We start from the raw sequence: 13,613 nt of genomic DNA, 5'->3' as shown, positions 1-13,613 counted from the left end.
TTAAGGTTATAAGTGGAGGATCTGGAGGTTGTGGAGGAGGTGGAGGCTCAGGAGGTGGTGTTAAGATTATAGGTGGGGGATCTGGAGGTGGTGGAGGATGTGGTGGCTCAGGGGGTTGTGTTAAAGTTATAGGCGGGGGATCTGGAGGTGGTGGAGGAGGTTGTAGCTCAGGGGGTGGTGTTAAGGTTATAGGTGGGGGATCTGGAGGTGGTGGAGGATGTGGAGGCTCAGAGGGTGGTGTTAAGGTTATAAGTGGAGGCTCTGGAGGTTGTGGAGGAGATGGAGGCTCAGGAGGTGGTGTTAAAATTATAGGTGGGGGATCTGGAGGTGGTGGTGGAGGTGGTAGCTCAGGGGGTTGTGTTAAAGTTATAGGTGGGGGATCTGGAGGTGGCGGAGGAGGTTGTAGCTCAGGGGGTGGTGTTAAGGTCATAGGTGGGGGATCGGGAGGTGGTGGAGGAAGTTGTAGCTCAGGGGGTGGTGTTAAGGTTATAGGTGGGGGGTCTGGAGGTGGTGGAGGAGGTTGTAGCTCAGGGGGTGGTGTTAAGATTATAGGTGGGGGATCTGGAGGTGGTGGTGGTAGCAGTGGTGGTCAGAGTTCAGGATGCTGTAGCACAGGAGGGAGTGGTGGTAGCTCAGGTGGACAGACCATCATAGTGCCATCAGGTGGTAGCAGTGGTGGCCAGAACTCTGGATGCTGCATTGGAGGAGGTGGTGGAGGAAGCTCAGGTGGTCAGACCATCATATGTGGTGGTGGCAGTGGAGGCCAGAGCTCTGGCTGCTGCATTGGAGGAAGTGGTGGAGGAAGCTCAGGTGGCCAGACCATCATAGTGCCATCTGGTGGTGGCAGTGGTGGCCAGAGTTCTGGCTGCTGCATTGGAGGAGGTTCCAGTGGTGGAGGTGGTTCAGGTGGCCAGACCATCATAGTGTCACCTGGTGGTGGCAGCAGTGGTGGCCAGAGCTCTGGATGCTGCATTGGAGGAGGTTCTGGAGGGGGCTCCCAGTCTATGCAGCAAAAACAACCCCTTGTTATCCCATCCTCCATATGTCAAACCAAACAGTCCTGCCAATGGCCACTAAGCAAGCAGTAAATATATTCTCTTCTTTTGCACCATGTCTTCTTTCAGAGTTGAATCAGATTTACGTGTCCATATTTCAGATTCTTGTGGTATCACCTGAAACCACTTAATCTTTGCATGTTGCATGTCTTGGTTTTCTGCAAGCACTAGCTTGTCTTCTCTTGTATTTTTTTTAACTGCATGTACTATCATCTGAAAAGTGTGATTATTTATACCTCTGTGGTGGAGGAGGTTAGTATTATCCTCCATCCACTCTTGCTCCGGTCTCCAATGATGCACTGGAGACAATACAGCTGACTTGAAGATTAAAAAGCAAAATGTTTATGCTGTCTTTAATTCTTTGTCATCAGTCCAATGTAATCTTTGATCCAGACAAAACCTACACTGGCCACAGAATGTAGTGACTCAGCCCTGAGATGATAAGATAGAACCTTGACTTTCATACTGTACCTGAAGAATCACATTTTTAATGCTTCCTCATGCATGGGGGAGTAGGACTCCACAATAGTAGAAAACTAGCAGAAAACCCCTCTTGACAAATTCATTTTCAGCTTCAAGGGAGTTTTTAATGTGGGATGCATTCATCTCCAGACTGGAATGTACAGCCGACACTATAGTTTCAGGACTTACACAAGAAGCTCACAGTAGGGGGACTGGTCCCAGTTCAGTAGCGAAGCACATATAGAAAAATGTGTGGTGTAAAGTGCCGTCAAGTCACAGCAAACCTATGGCGACCCTGAAGGGTTTTTAAGGCAACAGACTAACAGAGGTGGTTTGCCATTGCCTTTCTCTGCATAGTGACCCTGGTATTCCTTGGTAGTCTCCTGTCCAAGTACTAGCCAAGGCCAACCCCACTTGGTTTCTGAGATCTGACGAGATCAGGTTAGCCTGGGCTATCCAAGTCAGGATATGTAGAAGAAAAGACAGCTTCAATCCCTTTCGTCTCCAGGATCTCAAGTAACAGTGGCTGGGAAAGACCTTCTTCTGATGGAGACTCTGGCAAGCTGATGTCTATCACAGCAGACAATACTGGACTACAAGGATCAATAATATAAAGAAGCTCCCTATATCATATACGTAGATCCAGCCTTAAGGTGCTATTTGGTTCAAATCCCATTCATAGAACATGTAACTTAATTACCATTCTGAAGGTGCACTTGATGTCCTCAAAATGATACTTATCTGCATCGACACTAATGTTTACACCACAATTTAAGCAAAATCAAACCTTGGAGCACCACCTCTCTCAACCAAACTTGTAAAAAGAAGAAAGGGAGTTCTAGCAGCAATTTTACAACTCTTCACAAAATCTGATCTCCAAATTCACAACTACTTGCCCCACACCCTCCCCCAGGGACCCCTACTCTATGCCCAGAAGATGGCAAAAAAACCCTCCAGGATCCCTGGCTAATTTGGCCTGGAGGAAAATTGCTTCCTGACCCCATCGCCCCAATCGGCATTTCCCTGTGCATGTAAGAAAGGGCCACAAGAGCCAAGCACTGACACACACAACCCTTCCTGTCATCTATGTGGTTTTGGGAATCCTACAAGCACAGCATAAATGGAAGAGGCCTGATCCACAGGTAGTTTGCAGAGGTTTTTAACGTGGAGGTCCCATTTACCTGGAGGTGCTGGTGTGGTGTAGTAATACTCACCCTTGAAGATTAGTGAGTGATTTGGGTCTAATTTCTCTATTAGCCAAATTTACATTGCAAGCTTGTGAGGAGGGGAAGATCATGAACGTATTAATATTTATACCTTATCTTATCCCCTTTTAAGTTACAGTGAGCACAAGCATAATCCATGCACAGTGTACACTTGATTTCTCTTTATAAGTGCACTGAGACATTCTCACATTATGTTCAACATCCGGATAGCTGAATGTGTGATTGAAACCTCACTTCCAAGTACTGCTCCTCATTGCATTGGCAATGTGAGCACGCATTGGCTTTTTCTTACAAACATATGTACACATGTACAGGCAGGATATGCATGCATGCACTGTAACATGCAAACAGGGCTTTTATCTACTTAGTCACAAGGAGGGTAACATGCCAACAAATTGCAAGGGCAAAAAAATGTGTAACAGCCTGTCAACTAAATAATCCACATATTCAAAACAGCCAGATCTAGGGTTGCCAGCTCTGGGTTGGGAAATACTTGGAGATTTGGGGTGGGTGGATGGAGCCTGAAGGGGGAAGAGTTTGGAGAGGGGAAGGACTTCAATGCCATAGAGTCTGATTGCCCAAGCAACCATTTTCTCCAGGTGAACTGATCTCTGTCGTCTGGAGGTCAGTTGTAACAGTGGGAGATCTCCAGCCACTACCTGGAGGTTGGAAACCCTAGCCAGATCAGACTTCCACCCAAGGCCCTTTAAAATCAAACCGTCCTACATATCTTCCTAAATGGAGCTAGTGAAGGTTCACTTTTCATTAAGTTTGTAAGCTCTGGGTTAGGAAATACCTGGAGATTTTGGGGGTGGACCCTGAGGAAGGTGGGATTTGGGGAAGGGATGGACTTCAATGGGGTATAATAGAATAGAGGCCACCTTCGAAAGCAGCCATTTTCTCCAGGTGATTTGATCTCTAGAGTTGTGCATATCAATAAACCCAAACCTAAAATAAACCCGAAATTAGCCGTTTTGGCAATATTCGAGTTTTGGTTTTACCAAATAGCAAAACATGGGGATAAAGCCAAAGCCAGACAGCCATTCACAGAATCAGCTGAATAGGTATTCAGCCTGTTTTGGCTTCGACTTTCCCCAGGCTTTTCCCTATGGGATTTTTTTTTTAAAGAGTTCTGGGTAGAGTTCCCAAATTTCTATCCATAGCTTTGTGAGGGCCCATTGCAAGCATTAATGGGAAACTGAGTTTTCCCATGAGTCATGGGTAAGGACAGAAGCGGCCATTACAGACTATAAAAGTAAGTAGTTTTAAAAAAAATTTGGAGGGCATTTTTCAAGGTAGAGTCACCAAATTTGCAATTTATCTGCAAGGGACTCTCCTTGCATGAACCCCATAGTTTGGTAAGGTTTTGGACAGCGGGTCCAATTTTATGAGGTTTTGAAGGGGTCAACCCCCTCCTTAGAGAAGCATTGTAAACTTTACCATGCTCCTCTATGGAGGAGGGGGCGACCCCTTCGGAACACCATACAATCAGACCCTTTACCCAATCTTCACCAAAATTTGGAGTTCATGCAAGGAGAGTCCCTCGAAGCTACCCTGAAAATTTGGGAACTCTACCTCCAAAAATGCCCCCACAGGAGCTTTGAAAAACAAACAAACCATAGACTATAATGGACCAATTTTTTTCAGTCTTCCTCACCGGGAGCCTTACAGTGGGAACATGCAATCAGTGTTGAATCCACTTCCTGCTGCCAGCCAACCACCCCACTCTTCCCGCCTCCCTAAGGGAAGCTGGACCAATCGCCGTCCTCTTGCTTCCAGCGTCGACTGGGCATGTGTGGGAGCCCGTTGATCCCGGCTTATCACATGCAGCGAAGAAAGGCAGCGCGGTGGGAACAGAAATTTGAAGTCGAGTTGGATTGTTGTGTTCTGGACACGTTGAAATTGCAAGGTAAGTTGCTAGTGCGTTCATGGGCCTGGTTGGCCACTGTGTGAACAGACTGCTGGACTTGATGGACCTTGGACTGATCCAGCATGGCTTTTCTTAAGTTCTTATGTACTTATAACCTTCTACACAGTTCTGAATTTGTTCCCACCAATTCATCATTACATAAAGTATAATTTATTGAAAAGAAATGAATCTTGGACTCGATGGACCTTTGTACTTATCTAACATCATATTATCTTCTGAAATTAGCTCTTTGGACACCAACAGAAATAGCCGGTGAACCGCAAAGTGATATATTCCACAAAGTCAGAAATGCTTGCTTGCTGTGTCAAACTCAATGGAGTATTTTTTTTCCAAAGCGTAGCCATGTTGGTCTTGAAGAAGAAGAAGATGATGATGATGAAGAAGAAGAAGAGGAGGAGGAACAGGAGGAGGAAAAGGAGGAGTTATTTTTTTTATATGCCGCTTTCTCTATCACTTAAGGAAGAATCAACCCAGCTTACAATCACCTTCCCTTCCCCTCCCCACAACAGACACCCTGGGAGGTAGGTGGGGCTGAGAGAGCTCTAAGAGAGCTGTAACTAGCCCAAGGTCACCCAGCTGACTTCATGTGTAGGAGTGGGGAGTATTTTTTTCTAAAGTGTAGCCATGTTGGTCTAGAATAAGAAGAATAAGAGGAGGAGGAGGAGGAGGAGGAGGAGTTGGTTTTTATACCCCAATTTTCTCTACTGAAAGAAGTCTCAGACTGGCTTACAATCACCTTCCCTACCTCTCCCCACAACAAACACCTTGTGAGGTATGTTAGGCTGAGAGAGTTCAGAGAGAACTGTGACTGGCCCAGGTCACCCAACAGGCTTTATGTGTAGGAGGGGGGAAACCAACCAGGTTCACCATTCACCAGTCTGCCGCTCGTGTGGAGGAGTTATGCTGGTCAATGGCTGTATTTAATAAACTAAACATGTGGAAGAGTGGGGAATCAAGCCCAGTTCTCCAGATTTGAGTCTACTGCTCTTAAGCACTACACCATGGTGGCTAGATTTGAGTCAAGGAGCCCCTTAGAGATGAACAAGATTTTCGGGGTATAAGCTTTCAAGAGCCAGAGCCCCCTTCATCAGATACGAAGTACAGTTGCACTGTGGGGAAAAATTAGTCAGTTGATTCAGGCATGAGTAACATACAAGCAAGCCTTATGCTGAATCAGACCGTTGGCTCATTAAGCCCAATACCCTCAGGGAAAATCCCTTCCCAGCAGGCTAACAGCACCTGCTAAGAGATGCCAGGGATCACACCGGGGATTTTGCATGTGCAAAACACGAGCTCTGACACCTCCCCAGTTTCTCAGGGGTGTGATGTATGCGATCATGGTTTGATCATGTGCCGGATGCAGCAGGCTCGGATGCAGCAGGCTTGGGCCTATGAAATCTCGTGCCACGAGAAATCCGGTGGCAAGTCATCACATCGCAAGGAGATCAATGACACAACTCCAGGAATATAGATTCCTAAATGCCGTTGCCAAAGGGAAAGGATCCATTGAGCTTAGCACATCAGACCTATCAGCCAGACTCTCCGTTCCAAACCTTATTCCAATACATCTTTAAGTATTTGAAGGGTTGTCATATAGAGGATGGTGCAGAGTTGTTTTCTATTGCCCCAGAAGGTCAGACCAAAACCAACAGGTTGAAATTAAAACAAAAGAGATCATCAGTAGAATAGGCTTCCTCGGGAGGTGGTGGGCTCTCCTTCTTTGGAGGTTTTTAAGCAGAGGCTAGATGGCCATCTGACAGCAATGCTGAATCTGTGAACCTAGGCAGATCATGAGAGGGAGAGAGGGAAGTGCTGCATTGGTGTTTGGCTCTCATGGCCCTTTCTTACATGCCCAGCGTAATGCCTACCACCACTTTGGGGTCAGGGAGGAATTTTCCTCCAAGACACATTGGCCAGGGATCCTGGAGGGTTTTTTTGCCTTCCTCTGGGCATAGAACAGGGTCACTGGGAGAGTGTGGGAGGAAAAGGTAGTTGTGAATTTCCTGCATTGTGCAGGGGTTGGTTCTCATGGGTGTTCTTATAACAATAGTTCAGACGCACCTTCCAAGAAAGATTTGCTTGAAATATAACTCTTTAATACTTGAATTGCTCTACTTGCTCCTTAGACTGACCTGTCAATGCTCATTATATTTCCTCATCTCTCTCTCTCTCTCTCTCTCTCTCTCTCTCTCTCTCTCTCTCTCTCTCTCTCTCTCTCTCCTTTTTTTTTTAAACTAAAGAGAAGGACCTTTGACTTAAAAGCATTCATAGTTAGGCCCTCTTTGGGCCAATACGCCAAAAAAGGACTCTGTAGGTTTTAGGGTTGCCAACCTCCAGGTACTAGGTGGAGATCTCCTGCTATTACAACTGATCTCCAGCTGCTAGACATCAGTTCCCCTGGAGAAAATGGCCACTTTGGCAATTGGACTCTATGGCATTGAAGTCCCTCCCCTCCTCAGGCTCTGCCCCAAAAACCTCCTGCCGGTTGCTAAGAGGGATCTGGCAACCCTAATAAATTTACATACCGTATATACTCGCGTATAAGCCGAGTTTTTCAGCCCCAAAAAAGGGCTGAAAAAGCCGAACTCGGCTTATACGCGGGTCAATACGATAGGGTCTGGGAGGGGGGAGGAGGGGGGAGGGGGGAAATTACTGCCGCCGCCGCCGGTCCCACGCCCCTTCCTGCTTACAAGAGCGGCCTGGGGCGGCCTCCTGCAGCTGCAGGGAGGCTGCCCCGGCCCTCGCCCAGCTGCGCCGCCGCTTCTGGCGGCCTGGGTCGGCAGCCCCGGCCCTCGCCCGCCCGCGCCGCCGCTTCTGGCGGCCGAGAGCGGCCGGGAGCAACCTGGGTCGGCAGCCCCGGCCCTCGCCCGGCCGCGCCGCCGCTTCTGGCGGCCGGGAGCGGCCGGGAGCAACCTGGGTCGGCAGCCCCGGCCCTCGCCCGGCCGCGCCGCCGCTTCTGGCGGCCGGGAGCGGCCGGGAGCAACCTGGGTCGGCAGCCCCGGCCCTCGCCCGGCCGCGCCGCCACTTCTGGCGGCCGAGAGCGGCCTGTGGCGGCCTGTGGCGGCGGCTCCGGCCCTCGCCCGGCCGCGTCGCCGCTTCTGGCCGCCGAGAGCGACCTGGGGCGGCTGCTCCGGTCCTCGCCCGGCCGCGCCGCCGCTTCTGGCGGCCGGGAGCGACCTGGGGCGGCGGCTCCGGCCCTCGCCCGGCCACGCCGCCGCTTCGGGCGGCCGAGAGCGGCCTGGGGCGACCTGGGGCGGCGGCTCCAGCCCTCGCCCGGCCGCGGCGCCGCTTCTGGCGGCTGGGAGCGACCTGGGTCGGCGGCCCCGGCCCTTGCCCGGCCGCGCCGCCGCTTTTGGCGGCCGGGAGCGGCCTGGGGCGGCCTTCTGCAGCTCCAGGGAGGCTGCCCCGGCCCTCGCCCGGTCGTGCCGCCGCCGCCAGGACCGCGCCGCTTGCTCTTGCGCCGGGAGCCCAGGTAAGCCTGCGGGGGGGGGGGGAGGGGTTATAAGCCGACCCTCGGCTTATACGCGGGTGCCTAATTTTTCCCCATTTTTGGGGAGAAATTAAGCACCTCGGCTTATACGCGGGTCGGCTTATACACGGGTATATATGGTAGGCTAGCCAGTGATCTTGAGGGAACTGTATCATTTGCATACAAAAGGCACAGAAACTTAACTTGAGCTATGTAAGACAGATGGAATTCACCTCTGGAAATATAAGAGCTTAGATCATTGATATACAAATTAAATAACAGAGGAATGAGTCTACATACTTGCTTCACTCATTTGCTCAATACAATAGCTCTAGTCAGTTCACTGAATGGACCACATCTTACTTGAGCTATAGGCTGATCATATAATTGTTGAATCGAAAATTGGAGACTCTTGCCAATAGACTATTTCTTCAGCTGATCCTACACTCTCTGCCTTGGCAGTGAAAATCTCTCTCTTTCTGGCCAATAGTTACATGAATACATTCATGAGTACATGAAGCTGCCTTATTCTGAGTCAGACCATTGGTTTATCAAGGTCAGTATTGTCTGCTCTGACCAGCAGCAGCTCTCCAGGGTCTCAGAAGTCATTCACATCACCTACTACCTGGTCCTTCCAACTGGGCATGCTAGGGAATGTACCTGGGACCCTCTGTGGTGTAGTGGTTCAGAGCAGTGGACTCTAATCAGGGGAACTGGGTTTGATTCCCCACTCCTACACCTGAAGCCTGCTGGGTGACCTTGGGCTAGCCACAGTTCTCTCCAAACTCTCTCAGTCCCACCTACCTCACAAGGTGTCTGTTGAGGGGAGAAGAAGGGAAGGTGGTTGTAAACCAGTTTGAGACTCCTTAAATCGGGGTATAAAAACCAACTCTTCTTCTTCTCTATGTCAAGCAGATGCTCCGCCACTGAGACACATTGCCTCCCAACAGTAGGAGTAAACTGACTATGGAACCAGTTGTGCAGAAGACAAATAAAACTTGGTTGTGGTTGGAATGGTGATGATCGAAAGTGCTGCCCAGTCACAGCTGACACATGGCAACCTCATAGGGGTTTCAAGCCAAGAGAAAAACAGAGGCAGTTTGCCACTGTGTGGCAACTCTGGACTTCTTTGATGGTTTCCTATCCAAGTACTAACCAGGGCAGACCCTGCTTAGCTCCTGAGATCTGACAAGACTGGACAAGCCTGGGTCATCCTGGTCAGGGCACATCACTTACTACCTGATCATTTTAATGGGAGATGCTGGGGATTGAACCTGTGACCTTCTGCATGCATAGCAGATGCTGCATGCATAGCAGATACTCTACCCCTGAACTATGGCACAATCCCTAGTCAAAAGGATCCCCATACTAGCACACATAGCTCCAGACTGGAACGAGGGAGAGCCCCATCAACCAACCTGTCCTTTTGTAGAGTGACATCACCAAAAAAAGGCAGGTCCCTCCTCCTTAGAAGATTACAGTGCAACACTGACTATTACAGTTGGCCAAGATATGATCCCTCCATCCTCCAGAAACCACTTGATGCAGCTCCTCAAGTTATTCTCGACTGGTCATGGACAGACAAGAGATGTTAATCTCTGAACAGATGGGGAGATGGGGTTGGTTGCTCCTTCGCATCTGCTCAGGAATTCCCTCCCACATGACCACACTGTATGGAAGGATCTTTTGATATTAGAGCCCAGGTGTCAAACCAAGCTTTGGGCTATTTTTCTGGGACGTCGTTCTTTATCTGCCTTGACCTAAGTAGCTGAGGCTAGTCAGACCTCAAAAGGTAAGAAGTGTCAGCCCTAGTTGATATTTAGATGGGAGACCACCAAGTAAGTCCAACGTTCCTACGCAGAAGCAGGCAATGGCAAACCACCACCTCTGAACACCTCTTGCCTTGAACACCCTACGGCAGGGGTGTCAAACGTAAGGCCCGCGGGATGGATCCAGCCCCTTGAGAGCTGTTATCTGGCCTGTGAGCCAGCCGAGGCAGCAACCCCTTACAATATCCATCTGGGCTGGCAAGGCATGGCCCGGTCCGACTAAGTGACATTTGTGTCATATGTGGCCCTCGTAACAAATGGGTTTGACACCTCTGCCCTATGGGTTTTCCATAAATCAGCTGTGAATTGAGGGCCAAAAAAAAGTTCTTCATCTTCACGGGACTTTATGGGACATCCTTTTCAGGCTTTCTTTGTATCAATTATTTGTGTATTTTTTTTCTTCCTGATCCCACTTCTATGGGCACATGTTTTCATGAGTTCTTTTCTACAGGTCACACAACAGATTGTAAACTGGGATATTAATACTGGCTCAACCAGACATGGGGTGCTCTTTCTGTAACAATGGAGATACCACATCCCATAGTCTCCTAGGGAGCCAGACATGCATATTTCCTGGTGTGCCCAGTGGTGTATTTATTTATGTATTTAGAACATTTATTGGCCGCTTTTCTCCCTCTCGGAACTCAAGGCAGCTAAGGATATATATTAAACATTAGAGAGGAAAAAACAACAACAAAAGAAACCATTATAAAACCCATTGAAAGGCACAATTTTAAAACTCCCATCAGGACTTCCAATAATGAAAAACCTGACTCAATCAAATTCAGTCCTAAATAAAACTATCTTCCACTGCCTCCTGAAGATCGAGAGTGGGACCAGGCACGACTTCCTGGGGAGGTTGTTCCTTAATTGAGGGGCTGCCACCGAAAAGGCCCTCTCCTGCATGTCCACCAGATGAGCCTGTTGGATTGGTGGAACAGCCAGGAGGACTTTGCCCTGTGACCATAATTCCCAGGCAGGAATGGCAATAGTCATAGGTAACTTGACCTTGCATTTTTTACTAAGTGTATCAGTGGTTGTGTTCAGAGCATGAATGCGCACAGAAGTGGGGAATATCATGTCTACCGATCCTCTTTTGCTGCTTCTGACTGCCAGGAATTTTATCTATAGTCGCCAACCTCCAGGGGTTGGCTGGAGATCTTCTGCTATTACGACTGATCTCCAGCCAAAAGAGATCAGTTCACCTGGAGAAAATGGCGGCTTTGTCAATTGGACTCTATGACAATGACGTCCCCAATGAAGGAAGACGATCGTTTCATTCTTCATCAGTTCCATTCCTATGTCAAAGATCATTATATTAAAATATTGCTGCTATGCATAATGGATCAATAAATATCAATGTTGATATTTATTGATATTTATTGATCCATTATGGATAGCAGCAATATTTTAATATAATGATCTTTAACATAGGAATGAAACTGATGAAGAATGAAACGATCGTCTTCCTTTCATAATAGTCTTTTACACATTTGCTGAGTTCTTGTGACCAACTATTGGAATCTTCTTGGATCTATGTACCCTTATGGACTATTGAAGAAAATATATTTATACATACCTTTGTGGATTATTGAAATACTATTGTATATAGTTGTATGTTTGTCCTTTTCCACTATTGTATGCATTGATTACATTTTGATGTTTCACTCATTTGTGTTGTATTAATTATAGCCCAAGATTCCTGCACTAACCTCCAGGTGGTGGCAGGAGATCTCCTGCTATTACAACTGATCTCCAGCCGATAGAGATCAGTTCACCTGGAGAAAATGGCGGTTTTGGCAATTGGACTCTATGGCATTGAAGTCCCTCCCTCCCTAAACCCCACCCTCCTTAGGCTCTGCCCCAAAAGCCTCCCACCAAAGGTGAAGAGGGACCGGGCAACCCTACTGGCAACCCTATTTATCTACCAAGAAGCTAAAGCAAAAGGCCTGGCAGCCATTTTATCGAGGGGAATTGATCTCTATCATCTGGAGTTCAGTTATAATTCTGGGAGATCTCCAGTCCCACCTGAAGGTTGGTAACTCTAGGCCTGGTAGCAATCTCTGAGTGACTTGATACTACTCGACTTGCATGACAGAACTAGCCCTGGCTGCTTGCTATTATTCAACAGCAGCCACCCCTTGAAAACCAGTGGGGTCTAGAGGTTAGAGCTTCAGAGTAGGGTTTGGAAGATGCGGGTTTGAATCCCCATCTTGCTGTGGAAATTCACTAGATGATTTTGGACCAGTCACATACTTATAGACTATCCTAACCTACCTCACAGGGTTTTTGTGCAGTAGAACAGGTAGATCGAAGCCCAGAAGCAGAGGCAGAAGCAGAAGAATTGTTTTTCATATGCCAACTTTCTCTACCACTTAAGAAAGAATCAAACCAGTTTACAATCACCTTCCCTTCCCCTCCCCACAACATACACCTTGTGAGGTAGGTGGGGCTGAGAGAGTTCTTCAGATTAGAGTCCGCCGCTCTTAACCACTGCTGTTAACCACTACACCATGCTGTGGACACTGGGTTATCTGTTGTCAACTAGACTGATTAATTGCATGAGAGATGTGGCAACTTTTCTCATTATAGCGTCAAGAAAAAATAATTTTCATCCCCCCTTTTTTTTCGAGGGAAAAGAAAAACATGAGATTTGCTCATGTCTCCAACAGTAATAACTAGCTTGACCTTGAATTTTTCACAAAGTGAAATTTTAAAACCACTTTGGCAGGTCCCGCTCCAGTGAAACATCTAAAGAATCCAGGTCCTTAATGTTACTACATGATGTGAATTTTATCAAACGCATTAGTGGCCTCATGAAAAAGGAATTCCTAGATGGAGGCTTTGGAAGGTATTTATGGTATGCTCATGCTCTACACCCTATAATCCATTAATAGCACTATTGGGATACTTGTAGCATACTATGCTTAATAAGAAATGGATCTCAGTGTTGAATCACTCAGCGCTTACAAGAAAAAACAATAACGTGCATGGACTATTTGGAAAATATTCAATGGAATTTCAACTGAACTTTGCTTAAAGTGAAACTTTGGACAGATTTGGTGATACCTGCTCCCAAAAAAATGCCCAAGAAATATCAGGGAACCCAAGAGAGTTTCAATAATGGCAGAGACAGTTTCAATAATGGCAGAGACAGAACAGTTCTGGGGACCCAACTATAGCAGCCTTGGTTTGGACAGCTGGAAGCACAGAATGGCCTGTCTTAGGTCAGGGGATTGGCTCAGTTTGGTCCCAGTATGCCTTTCTTCATGGGAGTTTTCCCTAGGCTATTGCATTTAGGGGAAAAGGGGAGGAGCTGTGGCTTAGTGGTAAAGCCAAGCTTGGCATGCAGAAGGTCCCAGGTTCAATCCCCGGCATCTCCGGTTAAAGGGACTAGGCAGGTAGGTGATGGGAAAGGCCTCTGCCTGAGACCCTGGAGAGCCGCTGCCGGTCTGAGTAGACAATACTGACTTTGATGGACCGAGGGTCTGATTCAGTATAAGACAATTTCATGTGTTCAAATAAGTTTCACATTCATTTGTAGGGAGCGTTTCCACAGCTCTCTCTTGAACCAAAAGAAAATATTAGGTAGATACATGAACCTACCTGCCCATGGTCTTCTGGTCCTATTGATTCTCTAGC

The 13,613-nt window shown here is 47.8% G+C and overlaps 1 protein-coding gene across 1 annotated transcript in view; it reads left to right on the top strand.

Annotated features, from left to right (window-relative positions):
- The first annotated feature begins 601 nt into the window (after positions 1–601).
- LOC130480901 (loricrin-like) overlaps positions 602–13,613 on the top strand; it is a 114,963-nt gene continuing 101,951 nt past the window's right edge. Inside the window, exons 1-2 of the mRNA XM_056853523.1 lie at positions 602–606; positions 758–795. Of these exons, the coding sequence (XP_056709501.1) occupies positions 602–606; positions 758–795 (43 nt within the window). The remainder of the gene's footprint in view (positions 607–757; positions 796–13,613) is intronic.

Source organism: Euleptes europaea, chromosome 7, assembly GCF_029931775.1.
Source record: "Euleptes europaea isolate rEulEur1 chromosome 7, rEulEur1.hap1, whole genome shotgun sequence".
NCBI lineage: Eukaryota > Metazoa > Chordata > Lepidosauria > Squamata > Sphaerodactylidae > Euleptes > Euleptes europaea.
The sequence above is the reverse complement of the archived record's forward strand: the minus strand, read 5'-3'. Positions and strand labels throughout refer to the sequence as shown.